Source organism: Quercus suber, unplaced genomic scaffold, assembly GCF_002906115.3.
Source record: "Quercus suber isolate HL8 unplaced genomic scaffold, Cork oak 2.0 scaffold_564, whole genome shotgun sequence".
In the NCBI taxonomy this organism is placed as follows: domain Eukaryota; kingdom Viridiplantae; phylum Streptophyta; class Magnoliopsida; order Fagales; family Fagaceae; genus Quercus; species Quercus suber.
This window is the reverse complement of record NW_027070009.1, coordinates 102,933-114,106: the sequence shown is the minus strand read 5'-3', so window position 1 is coordinate 114,106 and position 11,174 is coordinate 102,933. Positions and strand designations below refer to the sequence as shown.

Sequence of the window (11,174 nt, the reverse complement as noted above, 5' to 3'; positions counted from 1 at the left end):
CTTATCCTTAAAAAAAAAAAAAAAAAAAAAAAACAAGAATGAACATTTCATTTGCAAACCAATACTTTTTTTTTCTTTTTATAATCATTTGCAAACCAATACATAATACATTGACACTAAAGATCTATAATTTCTAACAATCATGTAGTCTAAGTTTTTCTTAAAACACAATTATGAAAAACACAAAAAAAAAAAAAAAAAAAAATCACAATAACATGACACACATAAAATGATAATCAAATTGATATAGTTTTGGAGCCCCTCATGATCATGCTAGGTGATTAATATTGTTTAACTCACTTTGTTCATCACGCGAAGTATGTATTGTAGATCTGATCAGTTCAGCTTCCCAGATGGCAGCATGGTTGAAGGTCGGCGCGGAAGAAGAAGAAGAAATGAGAGGATTAAAAGTAGGCTGTTGTTGTTGTTGATTCACAAACATATTGTCATTAATCAAGGAATCCAGAAATGAAGAGAAGGTATCCTCATTGCAGTTTTCAATATATTCTTCTTCATTTCCTTTTACATAGCCACCTCGCAATCCCATGGTCATTGCACCATCAGAATTATGCCAATTCTGAGTGTTACTAATATCATTCACCACCAGATTTTGATATTGACCCAGTTGGTCATTTGCATCACTTATTTGAATACCACTGACTAGAGAGCTTCCACCAGTTTCTTCTATTAACCCAGGAGACAAATTAGATTTAGGGTCTGGTTTTGAATTTGATGCAGCGTGATCATGAGCTATGATTACTTCTGGGGAATTATTAGGGTTAGGGTTGACTACTAGTGGCTTGTGGGTTCTTGGATCAATTCCTTGGCTGATTAGCTTCTTGCTAAGATGGGTATTCCAATAGTTTTTTATCTCATTGTCAGTTCGTCCCGGAATTCTTCCAGCTATCAAAGACCACCTGGAGAGAGAGAGAGAGAGAGAGAATGACAAATTGGCACAAAAACCTCAAGCTGAAGCTCAAAACTCAAAAGCCCAAATGGACAAAGTGATAATGAACTCCAAAAGTACTAGGTGATTTGGTTGGAGAAGAAAAGCCTGAAAGTTAAATGATTAAAGGAGTACATATATATGATGTATGATTAATTAATGGTATTAATTACCTGTTACCAAGTAAGCGGTGAAGGCGAAGAATGAGATCTTCCTCATCAGGAGCAATACGTCCTCTCTTAACAGAAGGACGGAGATAATTCATCCACCGAAGGCGACAGCTCTTGCCACAGCGGAGCAATCCGGCACGTTTTGGTAGAGTGCGCCACCGTCCTTCACCTTCTCTTTTGATGTAATTTGATAAAATCTCATCTTCCTCAGGAGTCCATGGCCCTCTTTTTATCCCCACTTTGCTACAACATGGTGTCTTGCTCGTCGACCCTCCTCCCGATGATGGGTTCCTCATGATGTTAATATCTCTCTCTCTCTCAGCTAGCTTATTGGATTGGTTACTACTGTAGCTGCCTAGAGTAGATCTTTTTTTGCTGGGTAATGGATAATGAGAATTTTAGTTTAGGGTTTGATTCAAATATGGTGTTTTATAGGCACACGTATCGATGAAGAAAGCAGACTCAAAAATCAAAATGGAAAGAGAGCAAAGAAACAAACAAAACAAAATAAAGCAAAAAAGTTTAAACACCCAATCAAATTGCAACACCTGGATATAAGTTGCTTTCCGGTTTCCTCCTTTGATTGCATGGGCGGCCCATTCCTACTTCCTCATTCTCTTTCTCCGTCTCTTTTAGTCAGCTATCCCTTTTTTTTTTTTTTTTTTTAACATTTAGTCAGCTATCCTATTCCTATATCAGAGGCCTTTCTTATACCTTATCCGTATGTATTCAACGTATCATTATTATTAGTATATTATTATTTTTTTGGAAAATTTGAAGTTAAAAAAAATAAGGAATGAATAATTCTAGAAATAACCATGTCTAATTCTATAATTTGTTGATTCGTGTAATTGTAAAGAGTTGATATTTTATGTCTAATATAACCTAGTTATCATTTTAGATTGGTTATTTACAATTGTATAAACCAATAAATTATAAAATTAGATGCGACAATAATTGTGCTCGTAAACCAACCGGTAAGAAATAAATGAAAACTGGAGGCATTAGAATATTTTGGCAAATCCGCCACCTTCACTGGAAGGAACGTACAAGACTTCAACTTTAACCCAGTTTGACCAGTAGTGGTCTCTAACTCTCTAAAGCGTTTGGAGAAAATTTTTGGTGCACACCTTTGTGCCAAGCGGCCGGCTAGGGTTGCTTGCTTACTTCTTTTCATTTATTTATATATATTTTTCCCTTGTTTCGAACGATCATGATCACAAATTACTTATATCTTTCTTATGCTTTGAGAAAGGAAATAAACCTCATGCATGAATAACGTATTGTACATGCTCGGTTTGTGTTCTAACCTTATCACATGAGCCAGTCCTACATTATTACAGTGGAACTGCTTATGTTCAATAGGAGTGGTGCAAATTTTTCACTATCAGAAAAAAATAAGCTATACAAGTTACAACATACTTTCTCAGTTAAAACTTAAAACTCTAACATGGTACATTAATTGAAGTTCCAATACGCCTTTATTGAACTGCAAGCTGGGGCTAACCTACTATTCATCCTTGCATATTAAGCTTCATTGAGTCTTATGAGCTCCACTCTGCCAATAAGGCCTCTAGACTAGATATCAGCATTAAATTCTCATTCAGAATATGAACCACCATTTTTAACATTTTCTAGTATTCCTATTTATTATTTCTCATTGTTTTTGCAAATAAGATTATCCTCTCATTTGTTTTAAAATGGATCGATGATCCATTATATGTTGAAGATTTCTTTTTTAAATTTTATAATCTATATATATTAATTGGTAAAGTTTAGAAAAAGTTCAATTAAAATTTAAAATTAGAATCCAATTTGCGCCAGCTGAAAGCAACTGAGAAACATGCTATCCGGTCTGGAGATGCAAGCCGTATGAGGTTGCTAGAGGATGAGGTTAATCAACTTCTTGATAAGGAAGCCAAAATGTGGAGGCAACGGTCCAAAATTGCATGGCTTCGCGATGGTGATCGTAATACTCGGTTTTTCCATAGTAAGGCCTCTCAACACCGTCGGCGGAACTATATTACCAAGCTGCATGATGCTAATGGAGGATGGTGCTCAGGCCAGGATCAAGTTAATGCCACCATTGTAGACTTCTACCAAAATCTCTTTACCTCAGGTAGCCCTAGCAATTTTGAGGAGGTTATTGAGACTATTCCGCATGTGGTAACTGGTGAGATGAATGATTCGCTTATGGCTGATTTCAAAATTGAGGAAGTGGAGATTGCTCTGAAGCAGATGGCACCCCTAAAAGCTCCTGGTCCGGATGGTATGCCTCCTCTCTTTTATCAAAGTTATTGGTCCTTACTTGGGTCGGATGTGTCAACTACTATTTTGCACTATCTCAATTCGGGATCTCTCCCCCAAGCCCTTTGCCATTCTTTTATTACATTGATTCCTAAGGTAAAGGATCCCACATATGTCTCTGAGTTTAGACCTATTAGCTTGAGTAATGTTTTGTATCGTATCTTTGCTAAGGTTCTCACTAATCGTTTGCAAGCTATTATGCCTAATCTTATTTCAGAGCATCAAAGTGCATTCTTGTCTGATAGGTTGATTTCAGATAATATATTGGTGGCATTTGAGACTTTACTTTATATGCGGAATCACAATAAGGGAAAATCTGGCTTTATGGCCTTGAAACTTGATATGAGCAAGGCATATGATAGGGTGGAGTGGGAGTACATGGAAAGAGTAATGATAAAGATGGGTTTCCATTCCAGGTGGATAAAATTGATGATGATGTGTATCACTACAGCCTTTTACTCGGTGCTAATTAATGGGGAGCCTCATGGGCATATCACTCCAACACGTGGTTTGCGCCAAGGAGATCCACTGTCCCCCTATTTTTTCCTCATGTGTATTAAAGGTCTCCATGGTTTAATTAGTAAGGCATCCCACAATGGTGACATCCGGGGTGTCTCTCTTTGCCGGAATGGACCTAGAATCACTCACCTACTTTTTGCCGATGATAGCCTAATTTTTTGCAGAGCTAGAGAATAGGAATGTCAAAGCTTACTTGAGGTGTTGGCCACGTACGAGAGAGCTTCTGGGCAGCAAATCAATCGTACTAAGACCACTATTTTCTTCAGTAGATCCACCAATGCAGATACTCAAACAATGATTCAAAACTTGTTGGGTGTTACTGTTGTTCAACATTATGAGAAATATCTTGGACTTCCTTCATTAGTTGGCCGTAATAAAAAGGAAAGTTTCACCTACATCAAGCAGCAAGTTTGGAAGAGGATTCAAGGGTGGGAGGGTAAGTTACTCAGTCAGGCGGGTCGGGAGATACTAATTAAGGCGGTGGTGCAATCCCTCCCAACTTATACCATGGCATGCTTCAAACTTCCTACCTCACTTTTTCATGAACTTGAGAGCATGATTTGTAGATTTTTTTGGGGGCAAAGGGGTGATAATAGGAAGATTCACTGGGTGAAGTTCGAGCTAAGGCATGTGCCAAACTATTACAATGTCTCCTAACATGAGATAAACTAAGCAATGAAAACCGAGCCATGAGCATACGAATGTCTGCAAGTAAATGACCATAGTGAGCCAAAGAATTGCCACCCTTCGCTAAAGATTTGATCAAAACTTCAGAGTCTCCTTCAAGATGATGTTGTAGAAGCCAAGTTCAAGTGTAAGCTCCAATGCTTTCCGTGCCGCCAAGACTTCCACCTCTATAACTAAACTGGGTAGAGGTATTTGCTGAGTAAGAGAAGCCATGATCAGTCCATGGTCGTTGCGGATCACAACTCCCAAGCCAGCAAGTCCTTCTTCAACAAAAATCGCGCCATCGAAGTTGACTTTATAAGTATCTTGAACCGGTGCCTGCCAAGCTGCTACCTGATGGGGTCGGGTTTGGTGAAAGCCAACGCTGCAAGAAGCTCTCTCTAGGAGTCGATCTTGAGCAAATTCAACCACCTGACCGAGTGAGAGTGCAGGCTTGCCCAGGCACAAATTATTTCTCCCATTCCATAGTGTCCATAGCACAGCAGCAAAAAGATCGGGCTCCCTATTACCTGCAAAAATAAGCTCAAAAATATCAGTGAAAGAGGAGCACGCCTAAAGCATGCTATGATTCCATTGAGCTCAAGACCTCCAAACGGGTTGCAAAGCTGGGCAGAGGAACAAGGCATGAACCACATCCTCCTGATGCAATTTACAAACATCACAGCAGCCCTCAGTAATGACCTTTCTGCGGATCAGATTAGTCTTGGTTGGCAATGAATCCTTACAAGCCTTCCAAGCTAGGTGCTTGACTTTATTTGGAACCTGAAGTCCCCAAATTTTCTTCCAAAGAGGCGTGAGCACCGAAATGTCTGAAGGCCCAGGCAGGCCATGTTGCTGTTGCTCATGAAGATACCTGTATCCGGATTTGACAGAATAGACTCCATCGGGGTTAAAAGGCCAAATTAGGACGTCATCCTGTATGGATCGGTAGAGAGGCATATTTTTTATAAGGGTTGCTTCAAAGTCATAGAACAAATTATCAATGACATTCACCTTCCACTCCTTAATGTCTGGGTCGACTAAATCAGCCACCAACCTCACTCCCCTCCCTTCAGCTCGTGGTGATAAGACCTTGGGGTGACATGAGCTGGGTAGCCAGTTCTCACCCCAAATAGGAACAGACCTGCCTGACCCAATCCTCCATTTTGCGCCTCGTTTAATCACGTTCCTACCCTTCATAATACTCTTCCAAGCATACGAGGAGTTAGCTGGAATTTTGGCCTCCATAACCGATGTATTAGGGAAGAATTTTGCCTTGAACACACAGTAGAATAAAGACGACTTGTCATGGAGCAAGCGCCAAGTTTGTTTGGCCAAAAGCGCATCATTGAATAGAGACAAATCTTTGATTGAATATGTGTGTNAATAGTTTGGCACATGCCTTAGCTCGGCGAGCATCCTCTACCCCTGATTTGTCAATCTGGATGGAAGAAATACCACCAGACCTTAACTCTGTATACATGGCTGATTTGAGTGGTCTAAGCTAATAATATTTTACTGTCTTAATTCTCAAAAAAAAGAATCCAATTTGCGCCATATGTCTAAATTTATGTGGGGATCACAACATAATTATTAACTTAAGTTTGTGCCATGTGTACTTAAGCTTTTTAATTTTTTGTGCCAAGTGAGTTAATGAGTGCAAAATACTAAGAATCTAATATTAAGAATTATAAATTAAAAAAAAAAAATAATCACATATACTCAATAAAAATCACCACACAACAAAGATCACCACACATTTTATCTTATTAAAAATTAGAAAGAAAATGATTATAAGTAGTATTAAATGTATGTAAGAATTTTAATATGTGACTAATTACGTATACTTTAAAAAAAAAAATTGACTAAATTTTTATATTTTTATGATAAAAATTGTGTTTAATTTTAAATTTATTTATACGTATGCATGTGTTACATGCTTTTCTTTTTTAATAATTTGACTAAATATTAATATTTTATAATAAAAATTGTGTTTAATTTTAAATGCATCTATAAGTTTGCATGGGTTACATACTAGTGAATATATACATAGTTGCACATCAATTCAACTTAATTATCATCTATATATATATGGCAAAACTTAGATAAAGTTTAATTAGAATTTGAAATTAGAATCCAACTTCGCGCTATGTGTTTAAATTTATGTGGAGACTACATCATAATTATCCACTTAAGCTTATATCATATGTTAGTTAATAAGTGCAAAATACTATATAAAAATCTAATATTAACGAATTATAAAATTAAAAAAAAAAAAACAACTAATCACATATACTCAATAAAAATTACCACAAAACAAAAATCACCACACGTTTTATCTTATTAAAAATTCTAAGTAGTATTAAACTTAGGTAAGAATTTTAATACATGACTAATTACGTTTACTTAAAAAAAAGACTAATTATTTATATTTTTATGATAAAAGTTGTGTTTAATTTTAAATGTGTTTATACATATGCATGTGTTACATGCTTTTAAAAAAAAAAAAAATTTTGACTAATTATTTATATTTTTATGATAAAAATTGTGTTTAATTTTAAATGTATTTATATATATATGCATGTGTTACATGCTTTTTTTTTTAATAATTTGACAAATTATTAATATTTTTATAATAAAAATTGTGTTTAATTTTAAATGCATCCATGAGTTTGCATGAGTTAGATACTAGTGAATATAGAGGTATATACATAGTTGCACGTCAATTCAACTTAATTATCATCTATATATATATGGCAAAGCTTAGAGAAAGTTCAATTAGAATTTGAAATTAGAATCCAACTTTGCGTCATGTGTTTAAATTTATGTGAAGACCACACCATAATTATTCACTTAAGGTTGTGTCATATGTGAGTTAATGAGTGCAAAATACTAAGAATCTAAAATTAATGAATTATAAAATTTAAAAAGAAAAAAAAACCAATCACATTGACTCAATAAAAATCACCATATAATAAAGATCACCACATGTTTTATCTTATTAAAAATTAGAAAAAAAAAATGATCATAAGTTGTATTAAATTTAGGTAAGAATTTTAACATGTGACTAATTACATTTACTTTTTAAAAAAAATAATTTGACTAATTATTTATATTTTTATGATAAAAATTGTATTTAATTTTAAATGTATTTATACGTATGCATGTATTACATACTTTCTTTTTTAAAAAATAATTTGACTAATTATTAATATTTTATAATAGAAATTGTGTTTAATTTTAAATGCAACCAATAGTTTGCATGAATTACATACTAGTGAATATAGAGGTACATACATAGTTGCAAGTCAATTCAACTTAATTATCATCTATATATATATATGGCAAAACTTAGAGAAAGTTTAATTAGAATTTGAAATTAGAATCCAACTTTGCGTCATGTGTCTAAATTTATATGGAGATCACACCATAATTATCCACTTAAGTTTGTGTCATGTGTGAGTTAATGAGTGTAAAATACTAAGAATCTAATATTAATAAATTATAAAAAACTTTTTAAAAAAACTAATCACATTTACTCAATAAAAATCACCACACAACAAAGATTACCATACGTTTTATCTTATTAAAAATTAGAAGAAAAAAAAATGATCATAAGTAGTATTAAATTTAGGTAAGAATTTTAATATGTGACTAATTACGTTTACTTTTTTAAAATTTTTTTTGACTAATTATTTATATTTTTATGATAAACATTGTGTTTAATTTTAAATGTATTTATACGTATGCATGTGTTACGTATTATTTTTTTTTAATAATTTGAATAATTATTAATATTTTATAATAAAAATTGTGTTTAATTTTAAATGCATCCATGAGTTTGCATAGGTTACATAGTGAACCTAGAGGTATATACATAGTTGCACGTCAATTCAACTTAATTATCATCTATATATATATGGCAAAGCTTAGAAAAAGTTCAATTAGAATTTGAAATTAGAATCTAACTTTGCGTCATGTGTCTAAATTTATGTGAAGGCCACACCATAATTATCCACTTAAATTTATGCCATATGTTCATTTAAGTTTTTTAATTTTTGTGTCAAGTGAGTTAATGAGTACAAAATACTAAGAATATAATATTAATGAATTATAAAATTTAAAAAAAAAATCAATCACATATACTCAATAAAAATCACCACACAACAAAGATCACCACACGTTTTATCTTATTAAAAATTAGAAAAAAAAAAAAGACCATAAGTAGTATTAAATTCAGGTAAGAATTTTAATATGTGACTTGTGGGGCCCATGGGCCTGATAGCCTCGACCCATCATATAGCCGGCCCAAGGCCCAGGCGAGGAGCACAGGCTATTCAGGGCCGAGGTGAGGGAAACCTTTCCTTCCCAATCCACACCGAGGACCACCTTATCCTCGGCCTGACGAAGGTAATTTTGAGGAGAGACTAACCCCAAAGTAAGCTGTCACTCTCACATTTAATGCATTCAACTAACCCCCCTGGCCGCATTAATGGGGAGGTAACCCTTTGGCAGGATAACGTTGATCAGAGTGAACCACTTGAGTACCGATAAGGCCTCTGATGGGAGGACGGCCAGAAAAAAGGCAAATAGATGATCAACAGATGAAGGAGGGGATAGGAAGATGAAAATATAAAAGAAAAGTTAATAAAGAAAAGGAAGGGGAGAAAGAAAAAAAAAGAGGGGAGAACAATAAGGCCTCCTCGGCCACAGGCCGAGGAGCTTCCCCCCATTTGTAAAGAAACTCTTAAGCACTTTTTATAAGAAAAGTCATGCTTGGTGATCGACGGCCAGCACCTAAACCTTTCACCCCACTCTCTATAAATGTATTGTTTGGGCTCATTGGGCTAAAAACCCATCATTCAGGGTCAATCCAAGTCGGGTCCCTACAATTGGCGCCGTCGTGGGAAGGATTAGGGGCTGGCCAGCGCACCAGGTAAGTGTTCTAAGTTCTAAGTATTCGTTTTACAGCAAGTTTAAAAAAAAAAAAAAGGGTATATGGAAGATTTGGCAGTAAAAAAAAAAAAAAGAAAAACAAAACAAACAAAGAAAGATCTTGATATTATTATTTCATGCATAGAAAAATTACATATTACAATCAGAGGCTCAGGTAGGCCTGTTCTACAAGCAAATTTACGAGCTAATAGCCACCTGCTATTCCTACAATCAGAGGCCCAGGTGGAGCTGCCCTAAGGAGAAGCTAGCCGGAGGAAGTGTCAACTCGTGCTTTTATTTGGCACCAAGAGAATGGGAGAGCTTGACACGCGGCGGAGGAGGTGAAGGGCAATCATGCTCTCAGGCCCCCAACCACTCCCTCCTCGGCTAGGCAGAGCAGGAACAAAGAGAGAAGCAGATGCAGGGGCTCCGGGATACCCTCCCCCATGATGTTCCCTCGATTCTCTCCGTTCCTCTCAAGTGTTGGCCGTTGGAGACGGCAACACTCGAGCACCGCCCATGGGTTGAATTCGCACGCCTTCCTCGTCGGGGTGTGCTCCCAGGAAAGACGTTAGGTTCTCTAGCAACATCCCTCTGGGATACCTCGAAGGGCACCATCAGGGTTACGCCTAGACTCTGCCGCACCGAAAGTCCAATAGGGGTTGCAGCCATACCGGTCTTTGTCAGTCCTGGGAACAATTCCGGCGGGGTTGTTAAAAGGGCATGGGAAGTTGGAGGAAAGTGTTTTGTTCTGTTGTGTTGAGAGGTTCATGGGTTGTGGAGGAACCATCTCCTTACTTTATATAGGGGATGGGGGTTTGGTGAGAATTAATTCATGCAGAGTTCGAAAAGAGTATTATTAGCTGGGTCAGTAATGAAGTCACCAATTTCTAAGGAGGCCACGGACGGTTGGACTTGTGTCAATTTACGAGGACATTAATGAAGGCGCGTTTCGCGCGCCGGAGCGTCAAGCGCGGAATACGAACAGATAAAGGGCGTTTCATAAATGAAAAAGATGGGCCACGAGTTGGAGGCGAGATCAATGCCACGTGTAAAGATCATAATCTGACACAAAGAGAATCATCTCCAGTAAAGCGGTTTGAGGACAAACCTCTACTTACAGGAAAAATTGAAGTGGTAGACAGAACCAAGGTATTGCATGGTCCTCGGACCCAAGCCTATGGTAAAACTACACACACCATTATATCTAATACTTACAGGAAAAATTGAAGTGGTAGACAGAACCAAGGTATTGCATGGTCCTCGGACCCAAGCCTATGGTAAAACTACACACACCATTATATCTAATACTTACAGGAAAATTGAAGTGGTAGACGGAACCAAGGTATTGCATGGTCCTCGGACCCAAACCTATGGTAAAACTACACACACCATTATATCTAATACTTACAGGAAAATTGAAGTGGTAGACAGAACTAAGGTATTGCATGGTCCTCGGACCCAAGCCTATGGTAAAACTACACACACCATTATATCTAATACTTACAGGAAAATTGAAGTGGTAGACAGAACCAAGTATTGCATGGTCCTCGGACCCAAACCTATGGTAAAACTACACACACCATTAGATCTGGACACCAAACAGAACTAGGGTATTGTATGATGGTCCT

The 11,174-nt window shown here is 36.4% G+C and overlaps 1 protein-coding gene across 1 annotated transcript; it reads right to left on the bottom strand.

Moving 5' to 3' along the window:
• Positions 1 to 77: 77 nt before the first annotated feature.
• Positions 78 to 1,570, bottom strand: LOC112034871 (transcription repressor MYB5). Its single transcript, XM_065764494.1, has 2 exons — positions 1,120 to 1,570; positions 78 to 917 (listed from the first exon to the last, which is right to left on the bottom strand). The coding sequence occupies exons 1-2, from the start codon at positions 1,410 to 1,412 to the stop codon at positions 269 to 271; spliced, it is 942 nt and encodes a 313-aa protein (XP_065620566.1). The 5' UTR covers positions 1,413 to 1,570; the 3' UTR covers positions 78 to 268.
• Between the last annotated feature and the right edge of the window lie 9,604 nt (positions 1,571 to 11,174).